We start from the raw sequence: 22598 nt of genomic DNA on the forward strand, positions 1-22598 counted from the left end.
TGCTTTGATGTTTCTGTGTTATGCCTGCAGTATGTTCTCTGCTGTTGTGGCTTTCAAACAAAAGGATTAGCAGTTAAATAGGTATATAAATAAAGAAGGTTTCTCATAGCTGAAAGTGAGCTCCAGGACCTTGCAGGCTGTCTTGTTTGCTTTCCTCAGCATGACCATTCATTTCACAGTCAGCTGCAGTGCAGTCCATAAGAGTAACCCAACCCTGGGTCTCAGGGAATGTCTGTTCCCAGGGGCCACTTAATGTGTTCAGCTCTGAGACTGAAAGGTGATGACCAAAGCAACTGTGGTTAACGTAGTAATCTCTGTGGCTGGTACTCTAGTGCAGATGGAGGATGTCTCTTGTGTAACAGCCTTTCAAAGGAACGGTTTTGCCTTTTTAAATACTTGCTTTTATTATCACATTACCTCATTTTTCTCCTCCTGGCTTTGACACAAGCTCTTTACACTCCTGCCTTTCGTATTAATTTATAAAGAAGATCAGTTTCTCCAGGGAACACAAAAGATAAGGAAGACAAACAGGGGCACAAAGGTACAACGTGACTTGCCTTAAATCACTTGTTAGATTGAGGATGCAGGAAGAAGTAGTATTCAAGTCTCCTGAGAGTATCACAAATGCAGCACTGTCCTGCAGAATCACGAGTAATGGTCCAGTCGGACGTTCTGTTGTAGCACAGCATCATGTGCTTGTGTTGTGCCTACTTACTAAAGTCTAAAGCAAAACTTCAGTTGACATTCATCATGAAGGATCAGAGACTTAAATTACAGTAAGCATAGTCCTTATTAGTGTAGTTGTAGACACTAGGGTTCTTCCACTTCACTGGAAGTCTGTTTAGCAAGCTAAGACATCTTTGTCAGGAAGCTTTGCCAAGTTTTCATCCTGAATTTCTCTTTTCATAGTTTTCTCTGTTCATTATCCAGACAAAACCCCAGGGAGAGGAATGTGGAGCATGGCAGGAAGGAAAAGGCTGGGGCAGGAGCACACTTGCAGATGCAGTAGCACCTGCGGATGTGAGCCAGAGAGGGAGGCAAGTGGAATCACAAAGCAGGAGCACAGGGAAACAGCATGAGCCAGAAACTGTTGCTCCTCTTGAAGTCAGTAGCAGAGCGTCTCAGGGCCTTAGTAGAGGCAGAATTCAGTCAGAGAAGCCTATGCATACTGCTCCCTGTTTATCTCTGGAGCAAGCAGCAGAGTCAGTGCAGTCATAGTGTGTCCACCAGGGCTGGGGTCTCAGAGCAGGGGCCAGCTGGGATCCCAAGGTGGGAGACAATTAAGATACTGAGGGTCTTTAGGGTCAGTCACAATATTGAGTGCAAACACCCACCTCAGTGTCGCAAAGGGCATCATCTCTCCATCTTACGGTAAATCACCCCTTGCTTTAGTGGGTGGGAAGTGTCCTTTGGCAGTGTTTCTGATAGTGTGGAGGCACAGACTGTGCTTTCCTCTAGGATACAAGAAGAAAGTTTGAGAAATGTTGTCACAGACACTTCTCCCCAGCTTGATCCATTGCCATTTGCCAGCAGATTTCAATCAGTGCAGCAGTGTTGCTGTCTTAGTCAGTGTGAGTCGATATTTATAGCAGGCTTTTATGAGGCACTGTATCAAATGCCTGACTGAAATTCAGAGGCACTGCCCTACTGTGTTCACTAATTTTGTATCTCTGTTAGAGAAGCTGCAGCCTTTATAATCCTGTTAGGTGAAATCTTGATCCCATTAAAGTCAGTAGTGAAACTCTCTTGGACTTTCCTGAGGCCAGGATTTCCCTCAGGGCTGACCCACAGTACACTCATCCTGGACAGTGCTAGAATGAGCCAGGGTGTCACTCACTTGAAACCTCACACTGAACAATGGTACAGTGGGAAGTTGCCCTGAGTGTGTAAGGCCAAGCCCCCAGACAGGGTAATTTGTTGCAGCCCCTGATAACTGACCACACTGAAAGCATGGTAGTTTACCTGACTTTACCTGATCAGTTGTTACTGATAATGTTAAATTTACTGCCAGGGGTACCAAAGTTAGATTAACAGTAAGGTAATCACTGGGTTGTATCAAAAAGTCAGTTTTGCAGCAGATTAGAAATACGTTGATACATGAACTGTAAGATGAGCATGGTTTTCACTAATACAATACTTCTGCCAGTTACTGTGTCTCCTGACTACTTGCCCAAATACACTACAAAATGTATGGTCTGTAGTGGCTTCTTTGTACGAGTTACAATTACTTTACTTAGTTTATATTCTTAGTTAGCTTTAAGGCGTTTTCATCTCTGCAGTCTCAATCTTTCAATGGTCACCTTTTCACATTTTTTTTTAGTTTAAGTATTCTGGCTTTACCATACAGGTGCGGCTTTCAAAAGCCCTTTTGCCTCTATTCAGCTGTCCTACTGTCATCATGGTAAAGCAAGCATTGTTTTCAGTGGAAGTAGAGTTCAGCTGAATGGGAGAAAATGGCTTTCCCTGCTCTTCAGCTGTGATACTAGGGTCTCTTCACATACAGGTAACTGTCACTCTCCTGTAGTGGTGCTTTTTTGTGCTGTCTGAGGTCTGCAAAAGATACTGGAAGAAGCATGCCTGTTGTTGGCAGGTTGAAGTTTGCTATGTAGAGCTCCATTTCTTCCCTGAAAATTTGTTAAGGATCTGCAGATTCAGAAAGACAGAAACCACCTATGCGTGTACACACATTCCAAGAAAAAATGTATGCTGGGGACATAAGGGCTTTTTCCTGCTAGGATGATCATTTTAAATCAACAATATGGAGTTACAACCTCTCTAGCAGTAACTTAGCGTTAAATGTCTAGTTAGCATTTCTGAAGAGACAGTTTGACAGCCCACTGTGCTCTGCTAATAAGAAACACTGCTGTTTTAAGTTAGGTAAGTATTTGATCCCAAATCTCATGGAGCCACTGACTTTAATACCTATCCATTTCTCATCCTGAATTTGTTGCATGTACTCCAGTATTTCACCAAGTTTGAATGTGCTGCATGTTATACTGCATAGGGAGTCATCCATCTTCCAGATGTAAATCGCTTCTTTAGCGTTGTAAGTAGTGTGTTCTCTGTCACCCCACCTTGGAGTGCACAACACTTAATATAACAAATTACCACTGAGCAGAAAGGAAGCAGCACTTAGCTGGAAACAATGTAGCTATTATGTATTCCTTATTTCCTGTCTGTTCTATTTTCTTTCATTTTATTTTTAATCAATATTGTGCAGTTTTGAGCAAAGTTAAGTGGTCCTGTGTCATAGACCACAGATTCCTGCCTGACAGCATCACTGTTTTTATAAGTGCTTCAGATGGTGGGTTGTCAGCTGTTTCAGGCTAATAAAAGGGGGAAGTAAAATTCAGTAAAAACAAATAAATGGTGAAATAAGAGCCAAAAATCAGTGAGGGGAGAATAGGTCTTACCCATATTCCCTGAGTAGCTCCTATTGAATTCAGCAGTTTTGTTTCAATAAAAACTTAGAAAATACAAAGTAAGGATTTTAGGGTCTGCTTCCTGCTCTTCCTGTATCAGTACTGCTACAAACACTTGCTCTGTCCTGGAATATCATTACGTAAGAGTTTTTCTGAGCATCTCTCGAGACCAAATTCAAATCTCCACAGCAGATGGGCCTGCACATGGGGGGCCATGTCACCCCCATGTCAAGAGTGTCACCACCTGGCAGTGCAGCAGACACAATGCTCTGGGGCAGGATAAGGGGGGCATCTTCTTGTCAGGACAGCCTTCCTCTGCAGCATTAAGCATGACCACTTGTCAGGGCAGGGTTGCATAGTCTGAATATGCATACCAGTTTTGCCACCAGTGTACAAAATGGCAAGAATAGTACCTTGTTACTCTTTCAGTAATCAAAATACTGAATCCTAAAGGAAATAGAGATTTGACAGGGTTTAAAATAAGATCAGAGCATTTTCTCACTAAGTAAGGTAGAGAAATGGTATTTAGGCTATCGGCTGTTCAGGAGGGATAGGCAGGACAGGAGAGGTAGGGGAGTTGTACTGTGTAAGGGAGAAGTTTGGCTGTATAGCCCTTACAGTTAGGAATGGTGTGGTTGAGAGCCTCTCTGTGAGGATTAGGGAGATGGAAGATAAAGCAGATACACTGATGGTATCTTAAGAATCAGGGTTAACTGAACCAATCATGAAATCTGTTTGACTTGAAAATGTACCTGTATGATTTGTTTAACCTCTCTGGCATGCACAGTGAACAAACAGTATGGTGAATGATATTCTTTCTGACTTTACATAATTCTCTACATTATCATCATTAGTCTTTTCTGCAGTAGTCTTGAAATCTGCCATGTATGTGATACTGTTCCTTCTGTCTAGGCAGGCAATGTGGTGACAGGAGAGATGGTAGAAGAGCTTATTCTTTCTGGAGCAGATATTATTAAAGTGGGTATCGGACCAGGTAAGTCAAATCCAGTCATAGAATTATAGAATAGCTAGGGTTGGAAAGGACCATAGGAACATCTAGGTCCAACCCCTCTGCCATGAGCAAGGATTTCTCACACGAGACCAAGTCGTCCAAGGTCCTCTCCAGCCTGGCCTTGAACACTACCAGGGATAGAGTGTTTACCACTTCTTTGGGCAACCCATTCCAGTGCCTCACCACCCTCACAGTAAAGAGCTTCTTCCTTATATCTAATGTGAAATTCCCTTGTTTAAGTTTAAACCCATTACTTCTTTTTCTATCACTACAGTCCCTGATGAAGAGTCCTCTGGCATCCTTTTAGCCCCCCTTGAGATACTGGGAGACTGCTATGAGGTCACTATGCAGCTTCTTTTCTCCAGGCTGAACAGCCCCACTTTCCTCAGCCTGTCCTTGTATGGGAGGTGCTCTAGCCACCATATAATCCTCATGACCCCCTGTTACCACTATTACAAGGAGTTGTCTAGATGGAACCAGTGTATAATGCTCTTTGCTTGCCCATTAGGATGCTTAGACCCAGTTGGGTCAGTAACTAACAGGGCTTTTGCACATAACATGTTTAAGATATACATGAACAGCATACTAGTGATCTGTACTGCAAAGGGTTACTTATTGCATTTTCTGGCAGTGTAGATGCCTGCTATTGGAAGCACTGAATTGCCTGGGATGCTGACGTTATAATTCATTATGTGTTGTGTTTAGGAACTCTTTTTCTAGCCTGTTGAAAAGAGGCTGAGTCATCCCATCAAAAGCTCAAAGGATACTCTGTTCAGGTATCCACTTCTATCAAGAAAAGATAAAAAGAAAAGAGTTTCTGAATAGCTCTATGATTTGTGTTCTGTTAAGCTGAGGTTGCCCATCTTGTCAATGCCTTCATCAGTTCAAAAGATGAAAGGGTATTAATTGTGAAGTATGGATGACATTGCCTCTACCTATTACTATTGCCTGAGAGCTAAAGCTTACATTAATGTACCTATCACTGCAACATTCCCATGGGTAAATGGGAGGACGCTAAACTTCTTGGTTTTCCTACCTTCCCTTCCCTAATATTGTTGTGTGGCATATACTGCCATATTGTCTTCCCTTTTTTAATTTCCCTCCCTTGTGCATTTCTTCATGTGCTTCTTCCTCTTGCAGTTTTCTTCTTGAACTGCAGCTGAAGTCACCATATGTGGGCTAGATTTTAAACTGGCTAACACAAGTGCCACTTACAGAATAGCTGTGATCAGCCAGTGCAGTGCAGGCAGATTGCTTACTTTACAGTGCCAAATGGTTATGGTCCATGAATTGATAATTTGAGCAGAGCAAATATAATAAAGGTTGCAGTTGTGCCCAGGAAGACAGCAGAAAATGTATACTGGAAAATCCATGAAGAATGAACAGCAGAGTTGTCAATTGTCATAGGCAAGTTCAGATGTGAAAGGAGAATTATTGTAGCTTGTAGCCTCAAAGTGGAAACAGTTAGAAGTGCTGTATACCCCTCCCTGGAGATCTTCTTGAACAGATCTGTACAGGTTGACCACCCAAAATAAGTAACAAATGTTCCTCACAGGAGATCAGATTTTGACCTCTTTTCCAGATAATGGTCCATCCTGTGGAAAGTGGCAGTGATTTATTCTAAAGCATTGCGTATATAAGTACATAACCCTGTGGAGATTATTTTAAAACTAATTTTCATCCTTCTTTGCAGAAATACTTCTCAGTGTTTTCATATTGTCAGTTTTTTGAAAAATCTTTGGAAATTTACTTTACTGGTAGCTCAGGTATACATGGAGCTGGGTGAAGGGATGGATTTCACTGCATTTGGTTTAGAATCTGTTCTGGAATTCTTGTTTTCATTCAGACCTTTATGGTCCTAAATTGTAAGACCCATACAGGCAAAAAGCAGTTCTCATTTTGACTCCTAATTTGAGGAGAAAAATAGAGAAGGTATTCCAGAAGACATATAGCCATGTTACCGTGTTGAATCATAATTGGAATGGGTTTCTTATATATATGTATATAGTTTATTTTTATATATACATGCATCGTGTATGTGTATAAAAATATAGTTTAATCAATTGTAATTAGTATATTTCCTGTAATATTACACTATATAGGTTTTGGATGATTACTTATCTCACTTTTTAAATGCTGTATGCTTTTTTTCATATTCACAACTACTGTGATCAACCAAATATTTCTGCTTAAGTATTAGGCAAAAAGATGGGTTCCTCTCCCTTGTGCAAAATCATCACAGAAAAGAAAATAAACACACAGGTTTCCCCTGAGAATTATTTTTTAAAACATACATAGAAAGGAGGTATAAATGTTTATTGGAAGAAATATTCAGGTATTAAATGCTGCTACTTAGTCTCAGGCGTGTGACTCTGGTCCTTTTGTCCCCTTTCTGTTAATGGACCTTATTCAGATTTGATTTCTTGTGATGCATGATCCCCTCAGTAAGAAGCATTACGCATAAGACCTACACTGGGAACCATGTCCCTGGGGCAGAAAGGGGGTATATTAAGTCACCTTAATTACAGCTCCCATGAAGCAGTGTGATAACATTTCAAACCTGAAAGTTCCTGTGTGTTCCTTTTATCCATGAGAAGCCAACACTGGCAGTAGAGACTTATTGAGGGGGAAAATACTACAGATAGAAACACATTTTTTCCACAAGAAAAATAAGATGTATCTTTTCAGTCAGCCTTATGGGCAATGTTTTTAACTCTCATTTTCTTGTCTAGGTTCTGTGTGTACCACTCGGATTAAGACGGGGGTGGGCTATCCACAGCTAAGTGCTGTTATTGAGTGTGCTGACTCGGCACATGGCTTGAAAGGACATATCATATCTGTAAGTAAATACCATCTACTCTCAGATTCCTACTGTGCACTGTTGTGGAGCAGGAGGATCAAACAGTCCAATACTCTGCATGTTAAAGTCTGTCCTGTCATCTCTGGTTGACCTCTATACTAGCTCCTTGGGTAGTCAGTAGAGATGTAAATGTAAAGAAACCAGCTCCCTTTAATTTTTAAAAAGACTTGAGCTCCTGACTCCTGTTCGTGCTTTTGGAAAGCTGCTTCTTGCTCCCTGAATGGAGTAAGCTGTTAAGTGAGTAGAATGGGAAGCTTGGTAGTGTTTTCAAATGGAAGCAAACAGTCATTCCTACAAAATATTTCTGAAAAATGAGTGCAGTGTAAACATGGCTTTCCCCAGGGAGTGGAACTGAGAGATAGGCAAGGAGTAGAGGGGAGTACAAGGTAAAACTATTGTTTTATGAGCCCATCTGTGCCCAATTTGAGCCCATCTGTGCCCTAGTAGCTAGATTGATTCAGATAGCATCCTCACAGAGCTCTCTGTGCAGGGGCAGGAGTGTTTCAGGGGTGGCTTTTTTGAGCATGGCTGGCACTTCAGCAACTTAGGTTTTCGCAAAGCTCAGGGGAAATACTGGGCCTGTGGAGGAAAAAAGAGCATGTCTTTATTGCCTGCTAATGGCAGCTTCTGTTCTACCGGCAAGACCAGATTCACCTCGCACAAAAAAAGTAAATCTGTAAGCACGATCTCAGACCTGGCTAGACTGCAGCCTACAGCATCCCAACAGGTAGCAAAAAAGGCATAGGGCCTAACCAGCGTGCTGTGCTCACATATACCCTCACAGCCAACAGTTTCCCTCTGTGGCCTTTGAAAAGACCACACACTGAATTTTAGATGTACCGCCAAATGGAATCACTGGAAGGCCCTAATTTGTTTAACCCAGTTGTGACTAGTATCCATGTGAGGAAGGGGGTGTATTATGTTGTTGAGGAAGGAGGGGAGAGGAGAGCAAATTGACTGGGGATGGGCAAAGGGCTTCAGTGTATTGCTTGGAGCTGTGGGTGCAATGAAGCAGGAAAAAAAGTATGTGTTACAGATGGATCTCTTACTCTTTATTGTTAATGCATATGCATTCCCTTCTTTCCGTGGGTCCCCTATATGAATTTTGCAGAAAAAAAAAAAGCAGTCTGTGATTCTATGACTTGGTCAGTATTACAAATGTGTGTGCAGAATATGTGTGCAATAAAGCATGAAAGACTCATTACTGTGAAGGCTTGATAACTATAGGTGTCATCCTAGCAGTAGTGTTTAGAGACCCATTCTAGTTTTGCAATAATCATTTTCTGCTAACAACCCTCTGAAGAATGTTATTATCCTGATTTTACAGTAAAATGGGGAGTATGTACTTAGTCTGGAAAATGAGACAGTTATGTACTATTCTCCTCTCCTTTCCTGTCTTGGGGATGGATCAACTCCTGACCTGCTTAGGTCACGTTGGCTTCAGAGACCCCAGACCTATCAACCCCCTAGCCGTTACAGGGTGAGTACAGGAGGGCAATTTAGTATCTGCTACAACATCTGGGCCAAGAAAATTACCTTCAGTTGTAACTGAGGTCGCTATCACCACTGCAGCTCAACTATCACCCAAGCTGAGGACACTAAAGCAAGGGCGAGCATATTATGCCTAAATTCTGCAGCATTCAGGTAGATATTGGTGTGTTTATTGGGTAAAGAAGGCTGAACTGCACGGTCAAGCAAGAGTTCTGGCAAGAATATCAGAAAGGTATCCTCCTGTGGGAAAAACACCATATGAGAGCAAGTCTATACATACAATTGGGTATAGTGGCAACAAGTATACATGGCATCCCTCAGAATGTCTCACTACTGTCATTACAGAGATTCAGGAAGGGCACATTCTGCCTCAGCCAAAGGAAACCACTACAAGCAGAGTACTACCACCACTATCTATGTTAGTTTGGCAGTTTTTTTGTTATATTAATATGGAAGTAGAAGGAAGGATGTGCAAAGATTCAAAGCCTACCAGCTTATCTTCATGTAGATTGTAGTTGATGGTGTGGTACAGGTTAGTCCCTTGGGGCACTTTCTTGCACCCACTTTTGTCTTGTCCTGTACATTCATCAAATTGCTCCTCTTTCTTGTCTTGTTGGCTCAGTTTACCTGAGAAGGGAAAGAAGCCCCACTCGTAGAATGAGGTGATGATGATGAACACAGTACTGTGAGGAACACAGCATACTAAAAACCCAGCAGTAGCTAGAAAACCCAGCAGAAACTAGAGCAGTAGCTCTGCTAGGATGGCAGCACAAATTGGGATTTCAAATGTTTGTATTACTAATCATGTATGAGTTTGGGGGCTGATATGTGGCAAAGAAGGTGACAATTTTTAGGCAAACATGATAGTCCAAGCGAACGCCTGGTGTCTCTCTAGAGTCACAGAGAGAAGGGGGAGGTGAAATTGCACCAAGTGCTTTCCTAATGCTAAATTATCTTTAAGACTCAAAGTTCACCTCAGAAATGAATCTTTCATGACTCACTGAAAGAAGAGAGGAAACTCTGTCTAAGATACAGGCACTGCTTCTGTCCCGTGCTATTTGTCTGGGAGCCAATAGTCTCAATTTTCATTCTCGCTAATCCACTGGCCTTGAGAAAGTGCAGCAGTGAGTTACAGTGGAGGGGCTATTTAGCAGGAGTGCTCCTTCAGAAGCACCCTACATGAGATAAAGTTTCGTTTTCTTGTAGGTCAGAGAACTACTCTGCTGGATAGAGAGGCAGTCACGTATTCTAGTAAGCTAGCAATGTGGGGAATGGAAAACAGTGTTGCATCTGTCCTATTTCGTTTGTCTATCATTTGATAGGGATCCATGTTTCCCCTTCACCCTGCCTGGGTGATAGGCTACCAGCATTCAGTAAAAAGGATGACTAAGGGGTTCTTCACCCTGCTACTGCCATACCATCTCTTCCTCCACACAGAACACCATCAACACAGAAATATTCCCAGTATATGTAGTTCAGAATAAAGCATTATTGTGTTGTTTCTGCTGTTGTATATGCCACATACTTTACATATCTTCTGCATAATAAACAGCTATCTGTTTTCTGATACTATAGGAAGGCCTGGTTATACAGTTTATTATAAAGGTTGCTTGAAACATGTAAATCATAGTTAGAAGCTTATTATAAGTCACATATAATATTTAATATTCAAACCAGTTCATACTGGTTTTCTGTAGAGTATTTATTTTCCTCAGGTGAAATTTTGTTGTTGTAAAATGGTTTATATGTTCAGAGAACAAGACTGGGGAAAGTAACATTATTTTAGCCACATTAAAGTAATTCTTTTGACTGGAAACCTGTTTTTCCCTCTCCTTCAGCTTAGCACACACTTGTCTCAGAATCATGCCCTCTACAGGCCCCCAGCCAGCCTTTCCAGAAGGCTTACTTCAGAGTAATGCCAGTGCTCCTGAATTCACAGGGGAATTTGTACAACTACACTTCCCCAGGGGCTCTGAGGTAGAGACTGAGCCTGCAACAAACTCTGTGACTGAAGCCCAGCAGTTGTACAAGTCATTTTGAATCCAGAGTCAGGCCCCTATTGAGACAAGCTGAGCTGCAAGGCGAAGCTTCCCAATGCAGCAGAAGCACAGTCTTATTGTCTAAACAGAGTGTTTGATTTTTCACATGGAAAGAAGTGGTTTAATGCATATAGCTTCTTCTGGCATAACTGCTTAGTTTGTCCCCTTTTTGTTTCCCTTTCTGGGAATCATTAAATTTACCTGCTTATGTGAAGTAAGTAGAGACATCTACAGATAAAGAAGTGATGTGAATCATCATCATTATTGGCTCCTTTTATCTTAAATGGTAACTGATGAGCTTTTGGGAAAGTCTCTTAACAGGCTCAGCATTTGTAATTTGGTGACATTCAAAGTGCTGTTTTTTGAAGCCAATGATTAATGATTACACACAAAGGCCCCCATCCCCATAGTACTTCTGAAAGCATAAAGCCTCCATCAGTGTCACCACTGGGTTAATTATAAAAGTCAGACATTGAGCCACCCAGCAAGAACAGACTGAAACCCATCTACCAGAGAGCATTCATAGCCAGCCTGTCTCAGTCAGACAGTAAGAGTCACACAAACACCTGACACTATCCTTTGAAAATTATTAGACCTCTCTTTCTATCTCAGCTCTTCCTTCCCTGACACATGCACACACACTAACACCCTCCTCCAGGCTCTGACAAACTTGTCAGAGGGAAAGAATTGCACAAGCCGAGCCCTTGACAGGAGAGAGATTCAGCTGTCAGCCCAGCACTCCTTTCTGGAGCTGACAGCAAGAATTTCTAGCTCAACAAAAGAAATAATGTGCTAGAGGTTATCAACAAATGGAATAGAAGTCTTTTAAGTTCTACTGTGTGCTGTTTGCAGTGGGATGCCCTTTGAAAAGTCACTCAGGTTTGGATCCACCTGCTCAGTTTGTGTCTGAATCCTTCTCTGCACCCAGGGAGGTTCTAATGCTCGGCTCTACTGCCAGCCACCCAAGAAAGCTCTAAAATGGCTGATGGTGGAGGTGTATGGCTGTGCCCACCCACAGGTCATACACAGGCGTGTTTCTGCCAACAGGGAGGCGAAACAAAATGAGGTAACTGTAGAGTCTGAGGAGTAGCTTCAAAAGCAGGAAAGCTGTTGGCAGTCTGCAACAGGCGCTGATCATTAAAGGAATGGGGAGCTCTCTTGGTATAATGGCAATGTAGGGTAGAAGGATCTTTCATCCAATGCTCAGACCTTTACAAACCCTAAAGAACTGTAGTACATGATGAGCTGTGCTGTGTGCCATTCCTCTTTTTACAGGCCTGTCACACATACGTAACTTCCCTCCCCTCAACTGAAACCCCCTCATCAGCTACTTTGCTCTGCACTGAAACTGAAACACGTAGGTCTAAAATGCTAAAGATCGCCAAGTTCTGTCGTTTCTTTACCAAGCCTGTAGCAAAAAGTGAGGTGTCTGATGAGAGATTCATTTTCACTTACCAAAGGTTAGATTTCCCAATTTGCTTAGAGATTATCAGATCAAAATCTAACATAGCTGGTGGTATATTTCTTCACCCTTCCCCCTGTGACCTTTTAATGTATTGTAAACTGCTGAGAAAGGTGTTTTAAACGTATGTGGTGGTTTAAGGTAGGGGTTAGTGGTACCTCTGCATCACACAACCTTTCATTAAAATGGCAGAGAATGATTTAGGAAAAGACAGGAATTTTGAATTGCTGCTGTTACTAGTGGTGGACTATGCGGTAGAGTAAATGGGCCTAAAGAAGGAAAGCAAGGGAAAGGATCATGGATTCTCTGAAAGCTCAGCTAAGATGATGGATGTATAGCAGTGGTGCTCAGTCAGCTCTTGACACGCTGTTCCTCAGCAGCGACTGTTCTGCTGCAGGTTGCAGGGTGACAGTGCTCACCTGGGTCCCCGAGTGAGGTCACTGCCACTCACTGTCATGTGTTCTCTCGCAGGATGGAGGATGCAGCTGCCCAGGAGATGTCGCCAAAGCGTTTGGTAAGGACAGCGCATAGTGCCACCCATTACACCCGGCATGTCTCCAGCAGCTTCAGCAATGTTGCAGGAGTCCATTCCACCCTAAATGTGTAACCAGTAGTAAGTTAGATTTGTCCCTGTGGGTGACTCCAGTGAAATTGGTACATCAGACGTGAATTTGGTCTTTGGGCCAGACAGTCCAAATTCTGCAGCGCAAAACATACAGTGGTCGAAGTCCTATTTAGAAACAATCTGCCAGGTGTGCACAAGATACAGCACTGGGACAGTAATGCAAAGAAAACTGATAAGGGCTTCTTCTGAGTAGGGTTCAAAGACGCCTGTAACATTGCCAGATTGGACTGGCTTGATCCTTGAATGGACAAAAAGCTGGTGGAATGTGTGTTGGACACAAGAACAAAACAAAAAGGCAGGGCAGATCCCTGGAGATGTTCTTGGGATCAGTTGTCCAGTCGAAAAGATGAAATTTTATTTATGCTGTATCCCCTAGAGTTGAGATGTCTAAAATATCTAAGTTAATAATTAACGGATTTTGCTCTCATGCCAATAGCTTCAGTGAATTGCACCAGCTCTTGCTAATAGAATAGAGAATTTAATCTGTGAGTGGTTTCTTTTGGGCATGAAAGTTACATGAGTGGGGGGGAGTCAAGGTCAGGATTGTCACTTAGTCATAACCTTGTTGCAGTAACATATGTGAAACAGGTGCTACATGCATCCTGGGCTGACAGGATATTTAAAGACAGTCCCCAGTTCCTAAAATGCCAGACCCTTTGGAGATGTTACAGTGGGGTAATACCTGGAACACAGCAGGACAGCACAGTCTCTCATTGAGATTTCAGATCATTGAAATAATTGGATATGATACAAGAGAGAGTACATTATGATACAGCATGTCTGCTTGGCCGGAAGCTTTGCAAATATGAGAAGCAGGGGCAAGCCTAAACTCGGGTTGCAGACCTACCAAGAAAAATGCTGGGCCTTCTGGAAAGGTTGAAACCAAAATCTAAGTTTGCAGACAGCTTCTGTTTTTAGACAGGTCAGATGACAGGGAAGTCTTAAATAGAAAAAAATTAAGCACAGCCACGGAGTGATTGCTACCAGTGATGGATCTGCTCTGTCACAGGATTTCACATCACCTTCATGTTACTCAGTGGGTGACGTGACGTAGGGAATAGATACTCGCAGTTGGGTGATTTCTGACATAGCTGAACAGCAGCATCCACCCTTTCTGACAACAAGATTGCATTAGAAAAACACTCAGCCTCTCCTCAGCCCAGCTCACTCTGACATTATGCCGCCTGCAATGAGGCCTTTATTCTGCCTGACTTTCTCTGGCTCCGCAGCTTGCCTGGTTCTTGCTAGTGGTGGTGTCACTGGAAGCTTGTGAACTGAGATTTTGACCTCACTGCATTCCCAGCTGCCTGCACAGGAACATGGCCCATGTTCCTGTCTTTTCTTCAACAAGAGCATTTCCAGAAGTTAGAACAACGGGAAGCAACTTCAGATTGTTTAATTTTTTTTTTTCCTTTGTGATGTTTATAGCAAGTCTGAAGGGTCCCTGTAGTCTTTTTGGGCTAACTGAATAGAAACTTGCTTGAAACCTGTGAAAGGGTAGATTCTGGGCCCTGCTGATTGTCAGGAGGTGCTGGGATTCACAGTGGCATATGTTTGAAGGCTACCACAGGCTGTCCCTGGACAGAGGAGCATCAGAAATCTGAGATTATACAGGCAGTAGTTCTATTCTGACAGTAGGGCAGACGAATCAGTGTGACTTGTGTGTCACAGGTACAAGGCTTGAACTGATAAAGATTATCCTGAGGCAATAAGTTTACTAATATGGTTATATATAATTGAGGTAGACACATTGTGGACATCTGACTAGCTGGAGATAGGTGTACATTTGTCAAAGGTGGGTGGCAAAATAAGTTTCTAGATAATGTTACTACTTTTTTTATTGGTTACGTGAGCCACGTAGAAGGTAGCCTTATTGCCCAGCATTTACAGGCCAAAGCTTTAACACTGATACTGAATTGTGTAGCACAGACCTCTGTGCTTGCTGAGAGCCTCTTGCAGGGAGGAGTTACATAAATATATTGGATAGCAGAGACCAGGTGATAAAACAATTTCACTTGGGAATGGGAGCCTGGACAAAGCATGGACAAGAGACCGAAAGAGGACTTTGGGTTAAAGTGATTATACTGTCTCTTTTTAGTGGATCATTGTAAAGTCTTCATGAAAGAGATGTTGAGATGTTCATTATAAAGGAGTGACAAAGCAGCCATTCGAATAATAAAAAGTATAAGGGAGTCCAAGATGTGTAGACTGGCATTGGAAGATGGATGAAGATGTGACTGGAGGAGCCAAGTTCATGGGAAAAGGAGAAGTAGGGTAGTAGGGTGGAGTGCAGATGAAGAGCTGTGACGAATCATGAAGAAGTTGCTGAGAAGCTTTACAAGTAGAAGATTGACTGGGCTCAGGAGTCAGAGGCAGATTGGGCATTTTGACAGAGGAAACCAAGGTAGAAGCCTATTTTAAAAGGCAGGGAACAGAGAAGCACTGAAGGTGGGAAACAAAAATGCCAGGAGTGACAGATATTTTTGAAGGGACTGCTGGAATTCTGGAACTGCTGGTGGGAACCTGGTGTGGATTTGGGAAACCGAAGATGTTGCTGCCATCTGGGTATTGGAGATGATAATGGAAAAGAAGTAGGTTGATGAGGGAGAAAAAAGGTGTTCTGATGCAGGAACAAGAGAAAGCATGGAACAACTTTGTTTGGGGCTCTTGCCTCACATAGCTACACCCTTGCAAAGGCTGATAACACATCTCTCAGAATGCCCCAGGGAGGCACTACTGTCTCCCTTTTTAAAGATGAGAAGTTGAAGCATAGAAATTCTAAGTTCAATTGCCTGAGGTCACATATATTTTTGTGACACAGCCAGGAACAGAATGTGCCTTTTGAATCCTACGCCAGCATCTTTAACACAATACTGCTGTTCCTTACAGCAGTGGTGAGAAGAGATACAGGCGCGGGGAAGGAAAAGGAATGAAAAAGCACATAGAAAAGTCAATTGGGGACATATACTGGTTCTGAAATATACCTGACAGATCATACTGCCTTTTTTGTTGTTGTTTTCATTAGCTGTGTGTGTATACCTACTGTTGTAAAGGCTTGCTGGCTCAGCTGGAGCACAGGTGAACGTTGATTCCAGGGTCAGCTGTGGTCCAGGGAAACCTACACTGCATCTGTCTGGAGGGCTGCCCAGGACACAGATCAAGGCTGACTCCAGCTGAATTTGTGCAGAGCCAAGCTGGTTATCACTAACTTCTATTATCAGGCGTACAAAAGACATCTCAGGGACTCCATCCAGATCCAGCAGAACTGTGTGAGTGCTGGCGTCAGCACACATATTCTGTAATGGCTTGAAAGAGAAGGCACTGTGAAATGTGAATGAGCAAAATCAGGTTAGATACAGTGTAGGCATCAAAGGGAAAGACAGTGCATTGAAGTGGCATTGTGTAGAAAGAGGACAAGTCTAGCAAACTCTGGGCAAGCTGATGCTTTGTATGCAGTGTACTCCATCACGTCCTGTATTATCTAGGGATTTGTTGCCAGGTGTTCCCAGTCCCCACAACCTAAAATAAAGGAACACTGTCTGTCTGTACTTGAAAGACTGCAGCCGGGTGTCACAAACATGCCTACATCTTCTGGTCGTACAAAAAACTATGCAAAAGAAAGAACACGCTATGAAAACCAGCTTCCTGGTTGGATGTTAACTGATAGAAAAATAGTGGAACAGACTTGAAACTTTCAGACATCTTTGTAATACTGAAGCAGGGTGGAAGGTTCTGAAGGGCATATTTAATATGGGGTTGTTATTCCTGTAGCTGCAGGGCAATAAGCATGTGTCATTCCAATGTTTACATGTGCTGTGTCTGCTGTGACATAGCTCCTTTCATCTGGAAGAGCTTGATGAATTACGTTGTAGTTTTTGAATTACTCAAGTCGAATGAGTTTCAATCCTGTAATTCAAGCTTACTTGCTTTTGTCCCAAAATACACAGTCAAAAGGAAAATAATAGATACTGAAGTGCACAGGAACAAAAATTCTGTGATTCTGAAGTGTAGATTTCATGTGACTGTTTTGCATTAATAATTTGGAGACCCACAGCCAGAGACAGGATTAAGACTGGAGGTCAGGGGATAGTATGAACAAGGCAAAGAGTCCAGAGTGTCCTTTGGCAGGCCTTTGACTTGTTTTAAATGCCCTCTTTGAAAACTTGGTCCCAGATCCATCCCTTCTTCCTCACGTTGTTTTCTTCTACCCCTGAAGAAGACATCAGCTAGATTTCCAAGGGTACTTATTTTTTTGCAAAGGTAAAGCAAGATTGTGCCAGGTAACAACAGGAGCTCCCTACCAGTAATTGAGAATGTCTTAAACGATGAACATTCCCTTCGTTTTTGGCAGGTTAATAGTAGTATCAGATGTGAGTCAAACTGAGGCTGTAAAACTCAGCCATCTGAAACAAGAGAGCTCAGGAAAAATCTGCCAGGTAGTTGGCATGATTGGACACCTGAATGGGTGCCTGGCTATAAATACTGCTTGTGATGTGCTCAGCAGTTTTGCACCAGCCTCATTTTTAGTATCGCTTTACCATGGACATACTGTTCATTTCAAACAATGACCAGGCAAAGGGAGGTGAAGTCAGCAGAGCAGCTGGGTGCTCTGCCCCCAGGCATTGCTGCTAGGTCTGCTCCTTGGCAAAGAGGTGGAGGGAGGAAACTGGCACACTACATGGTTGTCATGTACTCTAAGATCAAAATTTTCCCAAATTCAGGTTTTTCTACAGAGCTTTTAAACAGATGGCAGAAGGAGAGCAGAGTCGATAATGATCTCACTCTTCAGATTTCAAGGCCCAGTGCTATTGTTTGGGTAGTGAGAGAGTTCAGAGCCTAATGCTAGACTTACCTAGACTGGGATCTCCCCAGAGTTCAGATATGTTCATAATGGGGTGGGGTCAGGCTCATCTGCTTTCTATGATGGGAGATTCATAGCGATGTTCTTTCGCCAGTTCTGGGAAGAAGCTGAACAGAGGGGAGGCCTGTTCTGACACAAACACATTGAAGAAGCAGAGTCTGAACAGGAAAATGCTTTGTTTTAGGGATGGGTCACCACAGGCTCAAAAAAGAGCAGAAGCCAAACTTTTCCAAGCAAGACTAGATATGCCAGATTATCACAGAAGGAGCTGCTGGTGGAGTAGTTCCAGCCCAGCTGGAAATATTGGAAATCACAGTAGAAAATCAAGAGTGATTCCAAAAAACTTCTTCCTGATCTTACTCCCAGTGGAGCTGATTTCATGATTTGCAAGCTGGGGAGACGGACAGACTGAGCAGGCACAACTTGAGTATTCAGTTTGTTGTTCTGTATCTGGAACATATTTAGGAGTTGTAGCTATGGGTTAGAACTCCTCTGTGGTGTATGCTGAAAACCACAGAACCCAGGGGTGGTAGTCCTTGCCCAGATTTTTTAAAGAACAGGAACCAAATGCAGACCCATCCAGATCTCTTTCATAAGGGATCACCCAGACCTACACTGAACATGACTGATGGACTTGAAAACCCCATATTTTAATTTAAAAATCTGCCTGTTTTATGTTGGAAGGAGCACATTACATTCATGAGTACACCTTCTTTCAGGGTACATTCCCATACACAGCTTGTACCCTTGAAAGCTCTTGAAGTAGGAGCTGTTGTCTTCTCTACACAGTGCTGAGCTCAACAGGTCACACCTTTTCTGATTAGAACTTCTGGGTACCTCAATCACAGTTATAGTTAATAAGGAACTGTGCTCAGATACTGATGAAGTAAAGGGTTAAAACTGAGTTTGAAAATAAAGAGTGTGGGGTGGAGTAGAACAATCTGTATCTTTGTCATCACAACAGAAAAGGATTCTTTCTATTTAAAATACCAGAGAAATACAGTTCAGCATGTGTCAGTTCTTCAGTAAAGCATTTCTTCCAAGTTCTCTGTGTATATTACCAGAGGGGACTCTCTGTACCAAACTATTCAGGGCTATTGTTTTTGGAGGCCACTGGGTACTTGCTTTGTCTTTCATCCTCTTCTCCCTTCCCTGCTTTCTTATGTGTCACTTTGCTGATCACAGGAGCCGGTGCTGATTTTGTCATGCTTGGAGGAATGTTTGCAGGCCATGACCAGTGTGCTGGAGAGATTATAGAAAAGAATGGCAAGAAGGTGAAACTCTTCTATGGAATGAGCTCTGATACAGCCATGAAGAAGCATTCAGGAGGGGTTGCTGAATACAGGTATGAATTCCACACAAGAGCAATTCCACTGAACCGCTGTCCAGTCACTTCTGGTGCAGAAGTGTGCAAAGGGCATCTGCTGGAAACAGGCCCATGCCTCTTCCTCTTTAGGAAGATGTTACTAACACTTGAAGCAGCAGATCTGAGAGAAGTATGAGATCAGGGGGGAGACAGGGAGAAGAAGCTTGGGGTGGTTATCTAGAGAGCAGCCGCGTTCACTCAGCTGTAGTCAGTGCAGTGTGCTGTCACTGCAGCAGTAGCCATGCGGTCTAGGAAGTCATTAGGCAGTGTTCTGACTTACGGGTCTCTCAGGATATGTATATGGAACATGGCATACCAGGCTGCAGTTTCTGTCTCTCTGCTTGTTCAGGTGGGTTGTCCTGTTGGTGTAAGGGTTCCTGGCTGGCCCACATGCTCCCTTCTGTTTGCAAAAAGTGGGTGCCTGGTGAATCAGATGGAGTTTCCCCAGTATACAGTTGAGTTACAACTGTAACACTAATGAGGGTCCAGGACCTCCAAAGCACCCTCAGTGACAGGCAGTAGTGGTTAGGCAGTTTTCTTAGGCAGCAGAATCCTTCTGTATAGTTTTCCCACCCGTTTTTGGTCCACAGAGCACCAGAATAGCCCCAAATCAGGCAGCATTCAGGAACCTGGGTTTTGAGCTAAAATCCTTAGGGGAGAAGAAAATAAGACAGACTTTGCAAAGGAATCTCTTGTCCATTGCTATTTTACTCTGGAAAGTGCTGAGAATTTTGACTTTTAAAAAGCGGATTACTCCAGAAAGCTTCCTATGAGTGGCAGGTATAGTTACTGCCCTTAGACAGCATGGTTCTTGCATACTTCGTTAGAGAATGTTTCATGTCTTACTGGTTTATTGAAGGGTCCCTTTTGATTCTTCTCCTCTTTTGGGGTACATTCAGCCTCTGGTCCCATCTAGTAAACTGCTGTTTGTAAGAGTTTCAGAAACAGTGGCCTTACCTACTGTTCCAGACATTCAGGATTGATGGGTTTTGTTGGCCTTGTCTATTACAACTACTCCCAGCATATGGGCTTTCACCATTGTGTCCAGCTGCTAATACAGGCAAGAGTTGCAGCACTGTGAAGGTGACAGTGTAGAATGTAAAGCAGAATGGGATCCACAAGCTAAAATGGAATTCACACTTTGGCACAGAGACATACTTACAGGACCATGACAATCCTATACGTCATGCTAGATAGAAGGCATCTTTGATCCAACCTCCTGTCCTCATCCCCAATGTTGTTTTTTTTTGGTCTGCCACTTCTGAAAAGCTAAAATGCACCATAAAAAATGTGCACTAGTTCACTTAGCACTTCACAAAGTGGTAAGACTCAGCCTACTTTAGAGCATTTACACCTGTCTCCTTTGGCCTACTGAAATCATAGAATCATACAATAGTTTGGGTTGGAAGGGATATTTAAAGGTCATCTAGTCCAATTTCCTTGCAGTGTCCGGGGACATCTTCAACCAGATCAGGTTGCTCAGAGCCTCATCCACCTGACCTTGAATGTTTCCAGGCATAGGACATCTACAACCTCCCTAGGCAACCTGTTTGTTGTAAAAACAATTCACTGTAAAAAAATTTCTTCCTTATATCTAGTATGCATCTACTCTCTTAGTTTAAAACCATTACCCCTTGTCCTTTTGCAACAGCCCTGCTAAAAATTTTGTCCCTGTCTTTCTTATAATAAGATAATATTTAAATATTTAAATATTGAATATTAAAAGACCATAATAAGGTCTCTCAGAGCCTTCTCTTTTCCAGGCTGAACAACCCCAACTTTCTCAGCCTTTCTTCACAGGAGAGGTGCTCCAGCCGTCTAATCATCTTTGTGTCCCTCACCTAGACTTGCTCCAACAGGTCCATGTCTTTCCTGTGCCAAGGGCCCCAGAACTCAACACAGTACTCCAGGTGGGGTCTCACGAGAACAGAGTAGAGGGGCAGAATTGCCTCCCTTGACCTGCTTGTCACGCTCCTTTTGATGCAGCCCAGGATACAACTGGCAGATTTTTAAAGACAGATTTTTCTCCATCTAATAGGTTGAGAGGGGGACAGGGATGCCTTTACCTTCTGCCTGAGGAGGATGTACATGACTTTGTTGAGTGGAGTGTATACTTTACCTGAGCCCATGTACCTCTTTCTGGGGCTCAGATCAGAAGCTAGTGTCTAATGTGCAAGGGATTTTATTTTTTATTTTATTAAATCTCATATGAGGCTGTACCAGTTAAAAACACTGCTGTATGCAGGATATCTGGCTACACTGAGGACAACCAGTGAATTGCTTAGGGGAGCAAACCATGTGACTGGTTTTCCACATGGTTGACCTGCAGGGCTTTTTTGGCACTGTGTGATTTTGCTTTCAAGCACAACTATTTATTTGCAGAAGAAAGAGCTGCACAAGCATCCTTCTGCATCTGAGATAAGCTGAAATGATTTACCAGAAAGATGTGCTCCATACCTCAAAGCTTTGATTCACTCTGGGTGCATATGCAGTTCCCAGAAGCAGTGTACAGTCTTTTTTTGTCCCCCAGCAAGTCTGCTTGTCATCAAAGCCACCGAACAAATGGTCTGAGTGGACAGCACTAGTAATTATCTCATAATTTAAAAGTGGCAACAGCCAGTTACACAGCAGTACTGGCAACGTTTTATCTGAACTACGGTATCTTACCGTCCTTTGCTACCATGTGCTTGTGTCAGCTGGAGGGTGGGAAAGGCTTGATGCTGGTCAGGCATGTAGTTAATGGCAGCTCCCTGAGACATCACAGAGCAGCCCAAGCACACCGTGGATCTCAGTGCACCTTAGTAATTTAGGGCCTGGCCAACACAGAGCTGGTGAAAGTTGCAGGAAGATTTTGAGAGCGCTCGCTGTACCAGTGGGCCAAAGGACTAAGGCATCTGTTAAATTCTGTTCCACATAGTAAAGTGTGCATGTGATCTGGCAACAAAATCTATTGCCAGCATGAGAATTAATTGACACTGGACCCCCTTAAAAATCGGATAAAGTGCAAGTAGTATGTCTTGTAGGAGTAAAGGATGTACAGAATGGCCCTGTATTTGGCTCAGTCTAGATAGACCCTTTCAATTCCTTATGGACTATACTACACAAATTCTGCTTGATCCATAGCTCTATTTTGATTTGCATCTTGATTTTAGAGGCCCTGGGGATCAAGTTCTAAAACCTTCTTGGCAACAAGGGAACAAAAACATGATTGAAATTTTTAGTTCTTGTTGAGATACTGCCTTTTTGTGCCAGTAATAGGTAATGTATAAGGAGTCCCCTGGTCTACTTGTCCTGGTTTTGGCTCAGATAATCTTGTTCCTAGTAGCTGGTTTGGTGCTGTTTTGGCTTTAGTCTGAGCACATGCTGGTAACACACCGATGTTTTAGTTGTTTCTAAGTAGCACTTAATCCTGATCAAGGACTTTTCAGTCTCTTGTGCTCTGCCAGGGGGAGGGGCACAA

At 42.9% G+C, this 22598-nt stretch overlaps 1 protein-coding gene across 2 annotated transcripts in view; it reads left to right on the plus strand.

Moving 5' to 3' along the window:
- Positions 1–22598, plus strand: part of GMPR (guanosine monophosphate reductase) — a 463469-nt gene that overhangs the window by 435158 nt on the left and 5713 nt on the right. For both annotated transcript variants that reach the window (XM_061346483.1, XM_061346484.1), the window contains 4 exons: positions 4335–4416; positions 7167–7273; positions 12758–12800; positions 18958–19117. In XM_061346483.1, coding sequence (XP_061202467.1) covers positions 4335–4416; positions 7167–7273; positions 12758–12800; positions 18958–19117 — 392 coding nt within the window. The remainder of the gene's footprint in view (positions 1–4334; positions 4417–7166; positions 7274–12757; positions 12801–18957; positions 19118–22598) is intronic.

This window comes from Neopsephotus bourkii, unplaced genomic scaffold, assembly GCF_033783945.1.
Source record: "Neopsephotus bourkii isolate Nb327-2 ecotype Australia unplaced genomic scaffold, CSIRO-AGI_Nbou_v1 NB_272, whole genome shotgun sequence".
NCBI lineage: Eukaryota > Metazoa > Chordata > Aves > Psittaciformes > Psittacidae > Neopsephotus > Neopsephotus bourkii.